General features: G+C 42.0%; 1 protein-coding gene across 1 annotated transcript in view; it reads left to right on the top strand.

The window, feature by feature from the left end:
• The first annotated feature begins 224 nt into the window (after positions 1–224).
• DPP4 (dipeptidyl-peptidase 4) overlaps positions 225–14,250 on the top strand; it is a 79,663-nt gene continuing 65,637 nt past the window's right edge. Inside the window, exons 1-2 of the mRNA XM_008585309.1 lie at positions 225–306; positions 785–872. Of these exons, the coding sequence (XP_008583531.1) occupies positions 301–306; positions 785–872 (94 nt within the window). The 5' untranslated portion in view covers positions 225–300. The remainder of the gene's footprint in view (positions 307–784; positions 873–14,250) is intronic.

The raw sequence follows: 14,250 nt of genomic DNA on the forward strand, positions 1-14,250 counted from the left end.
CGGTACCCTGCTCGCCCCAGCTGCGGCCCAGCGCCCCGCACTGCCCAGGGGAGGGGGCTGGCGGGCACCCCCGGCCGGGATGCCAGTGCCGGGAGCCCGGTGCCCGGCGCTCCTTCCCGCGCGGCGCCTTTATAGCGAGTGGGCCGGGCGCTCACTAATGTTTAACTCGGGGCCGAATCGTGCGAGCGCCGAGGGACCGCGGCCAGAGCAGCGGAGCAGGAAGCCGTGTGTGTCGGCGGCTCGCGGTGACTTCTGCCTGCTCTCCGGCTCGGAGAGCTCAGTTAGGAGGAGACGCCGACGATGAAGGTGAGTGAGTAGCGCGCCCCTCACTTCTCCAGCCCCAAGATCGAGTTGTAGGCGCCCCTTTACCAAACTCTCCCCAGGCCACCCAAAAGCTCGCGGAACGGGACGAGGGACTCCCCTCAGGCGAAGCCCCAAGGCCAGCTCCTTCACCTCGCTCAGGGACCCGTGCGGTTCCTGCTAGGACCCACGCACCGAGCTTTGGAGGTCCCGGAGAGCCACCCCCAAAACGTACGCTCGAACCCTCGCTGGCTTCAGACGGGCGGGAGTAGAGAAACCAACGCCCAGAGCCCACAAGTTCAAGGGTACACTCCTTAGCGAACCCCGACTGGCGCACTTGAAACCCTCCAGCCCACTGTAATGCTTTTAACGCTTGCCTATCTCTGAGTCCCGCTGCCTCTGGAGCAGCCCAGGCCCTGACCCTCCTACCCAAACTGGGGCCAAATGCTTCCCTCTAATTGGACATGATCTGACCGGCTTGCAGACACCATGGAAGGTTCTCCTGGGACTGCTGGGTGCTGCTGTGCTTGTCGTCGTCGTCACCGTGCCTGTGGTTCTGCTGAACAAAGGAAGTAAGTTTGAAACGTCTGAAAAAGAGACAGTTGGAGATCAGGGTCAGGCTCCGCGTCTCATCACACTGAGGGGAACAGGAATTTTGCTGGGGCATTGGACCAGTGCACCGGGGTTTAGCAGAGAGGGCTCCCCTGACGTCGCTGCGTCTTTTTGGGGAACTAAATTAACTTCCGGGGCCTCCAGTATTAGGGCTGCAAGCCTTGAAGCCGCCACGTTTTGTTATGTATAACAAATGCATACTTCCTGAAATTAGGGGGAAGCCTTAAGATTTATTTCTGTTAAATTTGCATTAAATTTGAGATGTTTTAAATCTACATATAGTTTTTTTTTAAAAGTTTGTGATCTTCAAAGGAAAAAAGGTGGTGTTTAAATATCCCAAACACAGCTGTAAGGATGTCATAAAGGGAGGTGGAAGATGGAAAAAAAAGCCCCCAAATTTTCCTTCAGGGATGTTGGGCATTCATCAATTGGAGGGTCCAGATGCAAGGAAGTAACCATCGGACCAATTTAGGAGTGCTGCAGAGCTGCCATACAGCTGGCATGCATGATACTACTCAGAAGTGGCTGGAATCAGTGATGTTTTGGTGGATTCTTTCATTTAAAACCACCTTTATGTCTTTTTAGTTTGCCTGAATGTTTCAGTCTAGCCCCAGCTTTTAATATAAAATACTCAGATAATGGAATACACACTTGTAGGTGAGGGAGAGATCACCTACAACCCCCCCCCCCCCCCCCCCCCCCCCCTAAGCCCTTTGGCTGGATCTAGGCACCAAATTGACACAAGGCAGATTGACAAGAGAAAAGCATACAAGTTTTATTAGTTTTTCATGTACATGGGGATATTCACAATGGCTTGAAATTCGAACTGGCCAAAACAAATGCTTTTATACATTTTAGACCAAGAATGATAAATTTGTGAAGAAATGACAGGCCAAAGGGGCTCTGGCTAAGGGCAGCAAATTCTAAGGGAGTTGCTAAGAGATATATGTGGGTGTAAAGCTAGTGGAAGATAAGAATTACCTTGGAATAAATAAACTTGGAAAGTTTATTTATTCAGATCCATTGCAGCCCCAATTCCCAGTCTGGTTATAAGGGCTAGTTTCATGCCCTGGTACAAAGAGAGCACCCTTCAGAGGATGAATAAACAGAAAAGAACAATTCTAAGCAAGGTTCCTCCACATTCCATTAAGCCAGTCTCCCATCTCTAAGAGTAAGTTCATCCAATAAAATGGTTTATCCTCATTTATTTGATGAAGAATGTTTATTTTGTCTTTTAAAAGGTGCAGATTAGACTCAGTCTGTCATGAGGGATTCACATAGAAGTAGCATTCTTTTCCAGTGACCACACAGGCTCCTCCCTTTGGGGCAGTTGGTGCCTCCAGGACATGGCAATTCTAATGTACGAAAGAGGCTAAACTATCTAGTTCTGATTGGAGTGTTTTGAATGTTTGCATAGTAATATTGAACTCTTGCCTTTTCAATTTTATAAACTCCAGTGCTTGGAAAAATAAATTCTCAATATTGAAAAGAACTTTGAACTGTGATATACAAGTACACGCCAAGTACGTTTGTGTGGTACTACCTTATGAACAAAGGAGCTCTTTTGTAACTTGGCTAGCATTTCAAGTGGAGTACCTGGTGACAGAAGGTGTTAAGTATATGAATCCATATCACCCTGATCATCTAGGTGGGAATTCTGTATATACCTCGTCACAGCAGAAGATAAAAATACCAGCATTGTTCACGAATAAGGTCACAGTGGAATGTGTGACCCTTCAGATTGGGGTTTGTTGTGCCTTGTCTTCTGTCATATTGGCATCTGCCATCTGCATCCTTCATGTGCCCCTGTCAGTCCATAGGAGCAGAACAGGTTGTAAAATATCTGATATAGCAGGCCTTTAGTTCAGTTTTGGCAGACATAAGGATCAATTTCGTCACCTGGCTAAATTAATCCAGAATTTTGGTCTATCCATATGCAATCCGTGGTGTCTGCAAGTCTAACGAAGGGAGCAAGTAAGCTGCCCTAAGTTATACAGGGCTGGTTTGTGAGCTCTTTGTCACATCTGGTGATTTGACGAGTGTTTGTAGCATAAGAGTTAAGTGTCAGAACTATTTATGACCTTGTGAGAGACTTAAGGATCCCAGGAGTGAAATCAAACTTCAGAGTTCGATTGCAATAACTCATTGGTATGTTGCCTAAGACAGTACTAGTATCATCTTTGTTTTCAATGCAGAGGGGAAAATTCCTTTCTAATGACCTTGGCAGAGCAAAGGACAGTCCTTGAACTCTCACAGTGTTTTCTCTGTGCACAATAGGTTCACCAAAAGGAGAAATAGTGTGACGTTGTTTCCTTGGTTGGTGATGCCATACCTTGGCATATATCCATTCTCTGGACTTGATCTGCCAGACACTCATATTGGCAGGAACAAAACTAAGTTCAGGTTCTTTTACATAATCTAGACGTTGACGTAGCCAAAAATCAGATTGATTAGTTAATGCATCCAGGGTTTGAAAGACTGATACAAAGGGGTGTTGGGTCTATGGTTGACCTGTTGGAAAAATAGTAAGGGTTGACAGAAGCAAGACACAGTTTGAAAAAAGATTCACAGTGGATGATCGGAGACAGAATAAGATAGATGGACATGGTCCCCAGTTGGCTTTTTAATAGGCAATCAACAAGCAGGGAAAAGCTGTCTCAAAGAAAAAGAGGGTTTTTTATTTTGATTGTTTTGTTTTGTTATGAGGGGTAATAGGGAGACCTAAAAGGGGAAGAAAATAGGTAGAAGTGGAAAATCGTGGTCCATGATCTTAGGAAAATCTGTCTTCTTCAAGGAAATACTGTCTGCTTCTGGGACCTGGGAATTGGCCCTGGAAATCTTTATTTTAAGGTCATCTATATGTGCTTTTCCAATTGTCTTGGGAGTACTGATCGGGATCTTGCTAGGTATGACTTGTGTGAAGCCAGGATGATATTTTGAAAAATTTTAATGGCAGTGTAGGTAGTCAGCAGTACTTCATAAGGGCCTTCCCAATGAGGTGATTTATGGGCTTTCTTCTAAAAAACCCCTTGATGTACACATGATCTCTTCTTTGAAAAGATAGCAAGGCTTGTCAGTTTGTGGAGGCCATGATCTTTTTCACAGTTGATAACATACTCCAAGTATATCAGTTAGTGCCAGTATATAGCTAGTCATAGCATCAAATTGTTCACTTAAATCCCCATAGTGTTCATTCAACACAGGAATGGAAGGTTTAGAGATGCCAGTAGGCATACGGCTGCTGAACAGTGTTTCAAAAGGAGTTAATCCATGTCTTCTATTTGGAGTACTACAAATTTTTATAGGGTCAGAGGTAGTGCTTCTGGCCATTTAAGTCCAGTTTTTTGACAGATATTTCCTAAAGTCTTTTCTTTTTTTCAGAATTTCGTTACGTTTTATTATACACTAACTGGCTTATAGTTTAGTTCTTTATAAAGAAAATGCTAAGAAAATTATAATCACGTTACATGGTTTAAAATCATAGTTCCAGATTTCTTTACCTGTAAGATGGAAGGGTCCAGCAGGTATATCAACATTCACAGACTTTAGTTCCGTTCAATGATATGGCACATCCTGCAAAATTAACTATTCACACACACACAAAATGTCTCAAATACAGTAAAAATGTACACGCAATGAAGGTAATTTACAATGACAAGTAAGGAATGTAATTTATCTTGGCCATGCTTCAGAAATTTACAATAGCCTCAGATAAGGCATAAAGCAGGAAGGACTAAGCACAGTTTAAAGTCCTTTTTATGTCTAGATTTCTACATTCCACTTGCCCTGAGGATTGGAGATGGTACAGGGTATGAAATTTTAATAAGTACCCCTAGAGATTTTGCAAGCAAGTGGTTTATCTCTGCTATAAAATGAGTTCCTTGGTCTGACTCAATCTATAAAAGGATTTCAAAATGAGGAGTAAGCTTAGTTATTAATTTCTTCGCCACTGTTGTGGCGTCAGCATGTCTAGTCAGATAGCATTCAGTCCATCCACTAAACATACAGACACTAAGCAAACAGGGAGAATATCCTAAACCTGGAGGTAAATCTATAAAATTTACTTGGAGTGCTGCAAGGGGTAGTGTGGGCCTTGGAGGACTTTCTGAGGAATGTTGGCTTCTTCCAGAAATTTAATGAAATTTACAAGTAGTGCACTGGGAAATATTTTGGTCAGAAATTTTGTAGATCCCAGTGCAAAACTCATTGTCTTTTAATTCCTAAATGATAGCCCGTCTGCACAAATGTCCCATCTGATGGGAGATAAGTGTAAGCCAAAAGGCTAAAACAAAAGGAGCCACAGGAAGCCCGTTCAGCCCAATATATATTCCATCTGATAATTACTTGGCACCCTTTTGTCTCCATTTATCTTTTTCAGATTTTGGGGCATTTGCCTGATGATCGACGGTATCATTTAGGGATAAAGGCAAGTGTATTGGGTGAAAAAAAGATAATGGGGTCCATTCTTGGCTGCGTACTTAGCAGCATTGTCCGCCCTGTCTTCCCCTGGAGGTATAGTATCATCAGTCTCTTTAGTGTGGACTGCACAACGAACAGTATTAATTTTAGCAGGGAGGTGAGTAGGTTGTAATAAGGCACCAATTTTATGTCTATTAGCACTAGGAGTACCAGCAGAGGTTTAGAATCCATGGGATTTCCAGATTGTGCCGACAGCATGGCAGACTCCAAAAGCATATCTGGACCCAGTGTAAATAGTGGCAGTTTTTCCTTTTGCCAGTGTGCAAGCTCTAGTAAAGGCTATAAAGTTGGCAGCTTGGGCTGACGTTATAGTGAGTAAAGAGTAGCCTTGAGTGTTTCATGTGGGGAAACTATGGCATAACCAGTTATTACATTTCCCTTGAAATTTCATTTACAAGAGCCATCACAAAGTATAATGAGTTGTCTAAAGGAGTGGCTGAGAAATCCTCTTGTGGCTTTGAAACCATTTCCATAGCTGCTAGGCAATCATGTGGAAGGAAACGAGGGCAGGATTTAAAGTGTGACAATGACAGAAGATGATGGAGGGATTGGTTCACAGGGCTTGCTCATCAGCAATCTGCATGTGGAGAGGTGCTGCATCTTATGAACTTGTAAGAGAGCAGATGCAGTATGGGGAACAGGGAGGAGAATGGGGGCCTAATGTAAGAGCACCAGCTTGGTCAATTAAGGTGGCAACTGCTATTACTGCATGCAGGCAAGAGGCATTCCTGCTGCCACAGGGTCCAACTGAAATGAAAAAATATGCTACAGGATGGATCTGAGAGGCAAAGTGTCGCTCTAGAACATCTGCAGCAATTTCATTATTTTGATGAGAATATAGGAGAAACAGTTAATGAAAATTAGGTAAGCCAAAGAGCAGAGGATATGGACAATGCTAATTTTAAGCCTTCAGAGGAAGTTAATGCCTCTGGAGTGGTATCTGGGAGGAAGGCGTATGGTACTTTACTAAGAGCAACAAAATCGGAATCTATTGCTGGCAATAGCCAGCTACCTCTAGAAATTTACATAGCTGCTTTTAGTTTGGGGGACAGGGATGGAAAATTGACTCAAGGCTTTTGGGGGTGAGCTTTTGAGTACCCTGAGATATTTCATATCCTAAGTAGGTAGTAGTGCCTCCCTCAGCTAGTGCCTTTAAAAGAGTGAAGGAGTCAGTAAAGTCACTCTGTTTAGTTCGGTTACAAAGCAAAACGTCATCAACATACTGCGCAAAGGTGAATCTTTGGGTAAAGGCTACAGAATCCAAGTTCGCTTTAAGGATTTGAGAGAATTAAAGGGGACTCACAATATTCCCGAGGAACGTGAGTTCATGCTAATTGTCTCCCTCTAAATGTAAATGCAAAGAGAAAGTGTGAATGAATCAGGATGAAAATCAAAAGGAAAGCTAAGCCAAAGTCAATTACTTCAAGCTCCACGCAGGTAATACTGGGATGGGGGCTTCCCAGCATTAAAAAACAAGGTTGAGGCAACAGATACCTTATGGACTGGACCTCTTATGACAAATTCCCCTGAGAGGTTGGCACATTCAGACAAAGAGAGCACGTACCTGTCTAGAGTTCCCAATCTTTTCAGACTGGCTGACTGACACAAAGCTGGCACTCTGTGCCCTCAGATGGCAAAGACCAGAGAGGGTGTCCTCTTTGGTCACAAAGCCAAGCTCTTAGGACAGAAAACAAGACAAGAAAGGAGCTTATCCTATGATTCCTCTCTTTATAGCAAACAGCACAAAAAGACAAAGGCAGACAATAGCTATCTCTGAGAGGCAAAAGATCAAGTAGAAATTTAGAGTACTTACAAAAACACCAAAAGTCACTTTTTACCCAGATAACTCATTCATAAAATGTTTCTCCTGACAATCCAAATTAGAGACGGAAAGAGACAAAGAGAGTCTTCCCACCCTCACCTCAACAAGTCCCCACAGCAGAGATCTGTGTCGCTGACAGTAAGAAATCTATCTTACCTTTGCTGGCTTCTTATCAGAGGTTCAGGATCTCAGCTGCAGCAGCTCCGTAACGGTAGTCACACCCACACCAGAAGCTAAATTCTGCAGGGGAGGGAGAGATCACCCCCATCCCCCAATTCCCCTTAGCTCTTCTGTGGGCTCTTTGGCTGGATCTAGGAACCAAATTGACACAGGCGGATTAACAAAAGAAAAGCATACAAGTTTTATTAGTTTTTCATGTACATGGGGATCTTCACAAGAGCTTGAAATCGGAATTGGCCAAAGCAAATGCTTTTATACATTTTAGACCAAGAATGATAAATTTATGAAGAAATGACAGGTGGAAGGGGCTCTGGCTAGAGGCAGTAAATTCTAAAAGAGTCACTAGGAGATATATGTGGATGTAAAGCTAGAGAAAGATAAGAGTTACTTGCAGAACTTTATTTATTCAGATCTATCACAGCCCCAATTCCCAGTCTGGTGATAAGGGCTATTTTCTGGCCTTTGTACAAGGAGGATGCCCCTCCCAGAGAAATCTTTATGGCTTGCCGCATACAGGAAGAGATCAGTTAGCCCTTCTGAAACTACAATTTTTTCAATGTTTTCAGCTCAAAATAATTAATTCAGCATATTTGGGGGTGGCGTATCCTTCACTCTTTCACACTAGTGGATGCAAGCAAGTGAAAAGAACTAGTTTGTGTGTTCTCTGGCCCTACTTTTTTTTTTTTAAAACACTTACTTTCATTTCAGTATTACACACTTTCTAAATTAGTCAGCCAACTGAAGCATTCTGTCCAGGTGGTTTAGCCAACCAGGAAATGTACAGTCAGGGCTTACATATTCAGGGGGTCTCATCCAGACTTCAAGGTGACAGTTCAGAAGTAGTCTGTAGAGATGTCAAAACCAGGTTTCCCTTGCAGTTTCATGGCCAGGGCAAAGGTGGCAAAGGTTAAGTAACTGAATGGGTTGACCTATGGCTAATAACACTTAAAGAAACCAGTGGTTACTACCATTTTAGACTATTAAATGACAGATATCAGTCCACGTATGTTTGACTCTTTCTCATGAACTGTTAAAATATACCTATTTTCATAAAGTGACACTTTGTATAAACAACAACACACACAAAGCCTTGAGGGAAAAGGATGGGCCAGTCATTCAATTAATACATATTTGTAAGGCTTACATTATGCTCCAGCCAATATCTGGGTTACTGCTCATACAGAGATTAAATTTTATATAGAGGTTCCTGACCTCAAGAAGTTTATAATGTAGTAGAATGGGAATATGCAAACAAATATATATATATATATATATATATATGTATATATTAATATATCAAATTATCCTGGATAGCCCCTTGGTCTCCAAAACATCACTGAGGCATCACAGCATCACTGGAATGATGGTTAAAATTAATAATCAGAACTTCCCCTCGGGAAAATTGGAAGGAATGCTGTACTTTGACAAGCCACTTGAAATGGGCAGTGACACTTCAGGGGCCTGGTTCATGGAGCTGCCTTCCATGGGGCTTTTGTTTTGCTGGGTAGCACATATAACTGGAAAGGGGTCGTTTTGCCATTTCCCCTAAATAGCACCTAGTCTCTCCTTCAAATGAAATTTGAACAAATTTCAAGAATGTTCTCTTGAGGAGAACTTCCTGAAAGACACACTTCTTTCCACCTACTACTCTTAAGTTTCAAAAAGATAATTTAAAGAGGCTTGAGCACACCACCATGGGATCTGGGAAAGCCAGGGAAGACTTTTCACAAGAGATTTTTGTGTGTGTGTGAATCTTGAATACTTAACATCATGTTCTTTCTGGATATAAGGGTTTCCAGAAAATGTGATTGCCTGGGTGTCAACATGGAGACACAAGATCATATCCTCTACTCTGGGATTATAAAAGGATCCAGGACTAGAGAGGAAGGTGGGCAGTAGGGAATTATTACCTGTGGATGCTGCAGAGCTCCCAGAAGAATTTTGAGAACGTCTGAACTGTTGGGCTTGGCAGTGGGAATGTGGGTTGAAATCGAGGAAGACTGCAGGGGAAGCAAAGGAAATGGTCCAGGGCACTTATAGTGCAGATCAGAATTTGGAGGCTGTAGAGCTACTCAGAAATGTAAATGACTAGACTTTAGTAATTGGTTAGACACAAGGCTGAAAGGAGGAGGGTGGCTAAGGGTGCCTCTTGGGCAACTGGGTGCAGATGAGGTTTCATGGGGGGGCTTTATTTAGTTAGTTAGTTATTTCTCTTCTTATATTTCTTAATTTTCATGTATGTTTAAGGAAAAAAAGAAAGTCATCATCTTTCACCTCCTGCCTTATCATAGGGACAGAGATGAACTCTCAGGAACGCAGCATTTCCACTAAATCAGCAATATCATTTCTGGGCTGTGCCACATCAAAGGACAGCATTCTTACAAAGAATCCAAAGTCATCACTCAAGAAATGCCCTCTGTATTGTCAATCAAGGCTTAACGTTAAACAAATACAGGGAAGGAAGAAAGGAAGGGAGTGGGGCAGGGGGTGGGGGGAGAGAAATATAAAGGGAAAGGGAATGAAAAGGAAAGGAAAGGAAAGGAGGAAGGAAGGAAGAGGGATTTGATAGAAATTAAACAGAATGAAGACCTAGATTACGTGGGAAGCAAAGAACTAAACAGCCAAAGGAAGGAGGAAAAAATGAGTAAACCCAAGTTCATCCCCTGAGAGGTTGTTTTAACAGAAGGTCAAGTGTTTCCATATGAAATGCTGACTTTAGCAGAGCTAGACACACCCTGGAACAGGAGGAGGGGGCAGGGAGAGAGATATAAAGAGAGAAGCAGAGGCTTAATACTATTCTCATCTTTTTTCAGAATAAAAACTCCTTGAGGAGATCTTGTATTTAACCAAGAAAAATTAAAAGGTCACCTCCTTCTGGATATATAATAAAGAACTGTATTTTATTTTAAATTATCCTTTTATAGAAAGATGTTGCATATTTAAACATTTAGTTTCTCAGACAATCAGCAATTAAATATATAAAAACACTTTACTTGTATGGAATTATAGAAATCTTCATGGCTTAATGATAATAAAACCTTCTCACCCAGCATTTGTGATTCCTTTATTTCCCTTTTTACATTATATTATATGCTGAGGTTTAAAATATTTGGTTGTTAAATACTTTTATTATTGTTTTATTATGGGGTAGAAGAATATCTCTTTTTTTATTCTTTTCATTGCTTTAGCAGTAAATATCCTCAACACCTTTTTTCAGTGCATAGAACATTTGACTGCTCATTCATCCATTGTAATAAAAGAAAACCCAAATGTGAAAGAGACAGGAATAATCAGAGAGAGAAAAGATAACATCTATGAAGTTTGCCTGAGGAAGTCTAATCTATTCCAGGTTTAAAAGCACAGAAATGAGTCTGAATGAAAGCTTTGTATATTTCGGAGGACACTTTCTAAACAGTGTGCTCTGTAAAAGCTCAAGTTGACTCCAGTTAGCTCAGTTAACGGTCATCAACCTTAGCGGAGTGATCACGAGGTCAGTGGGTTGGTCTTTTTCAGGCCGGCTATTTTGGCTTTTGGGTCCCTAGCCATAGCATATACCTTAACTATCTCTATCTTAGAAATCTCTTTCTGTCTTCTAAAAAGGGACCAGAGAGAGAGAAAGGGAAGACTGTCTGTCTCGTTGATGGTTAGAGAAAGATGACATAAAGGGATTGACTGGGGCTGGATCGATGCAGTTCAGATTTGATAACTTGAGCAAGTGTTGAGGCCTACAGGAAATGGGAGTGTAAGCACCTGGCAGCAGCACCTTGCTTGTGAAGAAGACATGCAAGGATGAAGTAATTGCTGACGTGTATTCACGATGTGCCAGGGGCTGGGTGAGGGCCTTCGATATATTTCTCATTTAATCCTTACAACAACTCGTTGAGAGGGGTACTATTATCTCTCCATTTGTACAGAAGATTTACAGAAATTTTGAGAGGGTGCTTTAGCTGTCTATCACTGCATAACAAATTACCCAAAAATGTAAAACAGTAAGTTTTTGTTACCTCATAACTTCTGTAGATCAGGAATTTGGGAGTGACTTAGCTGGATGGTTCTGGCTCAGAGTCTCTAGTGAAGTTGCAATCAAGATGTCACCTGAAAGCTTGACTGGGGCTGGAGGATCTCCTTCCAAGCTCACTCACGTGGCTTTTAGCTCAAGGCCACAGTTACCTACAGGCTTCAGTTCCTCACAAGTGGGCCTCTTAGGGTAACATGGCAGCCGCCTTCCCTTAGAATGAAGAATGCAAGAGAGGAACTAAGCATGAAGGCACAATGCCTTTTATGACGCAGCCTCAGAAGTGGCAGACATACCATCACTCCTGCTGTCCAGTATTGGTCACCCAGGCCAACCCTGATACCATACGGGAGGGAACTACAGAGAGCATAAATAAGAGGAGGTGGAGATCACTGGGAACCATCTCAGAGGAAGGCTGGCAATGAAGTTGAGGAACAGCATTGCTCAAAGTTCCACAGAGTCGAGATTCAAACTCAGGCAATGTAATTCTAGAGCAGGCACTCTTAAACACCATATCATTCTGTTAGCTTGCAATTAAGTGTAAAATCAACTTGGTCATATTAGCATAATTGTTACAACTTCTCATTTGCATAGCAATATTATAATTTTATGACTGCTAACCCTTGTATGCTGAGTATTCTGAAGAAAAGAGCTTATTGCTATTGCCTCCATTCCTATACAAAGCTGCACACAGGCAACAACTTCCAGAGCAGGACTGTCATACCATGCTTTTGAATCATCTTACTTAGTAACATAATATGCTATAAATTGGATGCCCACCCCCCAACCTCACTGAATCTTAAATCCCCACTGTGACTCTTTAGAGGGTGAGAAATCCTAATAAGGTAATTGAAAGGTGGGGCCTTGAAGAGGTGATTAGATTGTAGGACCATGCTTTAGTGAATGGAATAAAAATGGTGGTCAGTGCTGTGGTTCTGAGGGCTTTAAAAGAAGAGCACATGAGAGGCTGGTCTCTCTCTGTTCCACCATCTTTCAATGTGAGGCCCCTGAGTCACTGTTGCCACCACCAAGACCCTCATCAGATGTGTTCCCTGGACTTTGGGCTTCCCAGCCTCAGAAACTGTAAGCAATAAATTTCATTTTCTTATGAATTACCCAGTTCCAGGTATTTTGTGATAAGCAACAAAAACAGACTAATACATCGTAGTAATAGAAGGTCCAGGTTTACTTACTTGCACTAAATTACACTTGCTTTGTTCCTGATGTGAGTTACATTATTTCATTTGATCTTCATAGAACAACCCATGTGAGAGAGATGTATTAATATCTTGTCTTTTTGCACTTGAAGAAACTGAGGCATAGAAAGTTGAGAGGCTTGCAACTAAGTACCAGATCTTGGGAATCCAAATATTTTGACTTGTAGCCTTCTCTGAACCTGGTGGTACCCATAAATAGCTGATTTAAAGAAATGCCTTGGTGGGAGTTTTTCTGAGTTAATGTTTAATCATTGCTCTATGGCTGGATGCAAATCCTTTCATTGTATAAATCAATATCTTGTAAATATTTTTACTTCTAGTCTTTGCAGCTCCATTACAACCTCCAAGAGAGGTTGTGTCTTTCAATTTGAGAGTAACCTGAAACCACAAAATGAGAACTTATGAATTAGCTGTTTTACTGTTTACCAAGTGTTGTACTTTCGTTTATATATTGTATGCCAAAATTATAACTTCCTAGGAAGCTTTTTAAAACTTAGATATAAACCATTTGCATTCTTTAACTATACACATGTTTGTTCATATTTCTTCATTATTTGGTCTACTGAGAAAGCAAGTAGACTCAAGAACTTAGGTCACATAATTCAGTATTTAAGGCCCAAAAGGAAAAGGCCATTTAAGGCAGAACCAAAGCTAGCAGAGATTTTGTTCTTGTCATTCTGGGAGCCATGGGGGCTTTGGATGTGTAACTTAGGAAGAGGGAGCGTGAGGGGTGAGTATCGAGCAGGTACTATCACTTACCCCTTCCCTGACTTAACACTGGGTTCCCCCAGACTGAGCCAGGTGGCTCCTGTAGCCTTGATGCCGTCTCTGTGGGCCCTCTCCTTGTTTACTTCAGGTTTAAAGGCCACCCTGCTCAAATTCAGGTCCACAAGTTCCATGGATGACTCTTATTTTTCTTTTCTATTTCTTTATGCTTTTATTCTAGGCAGGAACCTTTTAACATAAGACTTAAAACCTCTTCAGGGCTAAGGTCCTACTGTGGCCAGAGGCAGTATTTGTCAATTTGACAACACTTATTGAATGTTTACTGCATGTCAGGTGTTGTTGCAGGTTGGTGGGGGGAGGGAGGAGTATGACCTGAAGCAGTACAGATGGGGAACCTGCTCCCTGGACCTTAACAATCCCTGGGGCAGGCAGGTTATAGGTAAGTGCATAAGTAATTTCATATGGTAATAAACACTGAGAAAAAAATAAAGTGGAATAGAGAGGACTGAGGGGCACAGAAATGAGTTTCTTATTCCAAGTACGATTCTGACCCATTGGAGGGTTTAAGCATGAGTGTGGTTTGATCTTATTTACACTTTGAAAATGTGTCTCTGACTCCTGTGTGGATAATAGTTGGGGGTGGAGGGTGGTTTGTTCATGTGAGAGATGATGGCAACTTGGACAAGGGAGTTAGCATTGGAGATGGAAATAAGTAAAAAACAAAACAAAACAAAACGAAAACCATACAACCATATGTGGGATGTATTTTGGAGGTAAGACTTCATGTTCAAGACTGCAAAGAGGAAGGCAAAGAGAGGGCATCTGCCCAGACAGCCAAAGTGGAGATTTGCTGTTGCGCCCGTGGCTATTTCCTTCCCACAAAAGCTAATCTGTAGAGG

Source organism: Galeopterus variegatus, unplaced genomic scaffold (genome assembly GCF_000696425.1).
Source record: "Galeopterus variegatus unplaced genomic scaffold, G_variegatus-3.0.2 Scaffold1, whole genome shotgun sequence".
Lineage (NCBI taxonomy): Eukaryota > Metazoa > Chordata > Mammalia > Dermoptera > Cynocephalidae > Galeopterus > Galeopterus variegatus.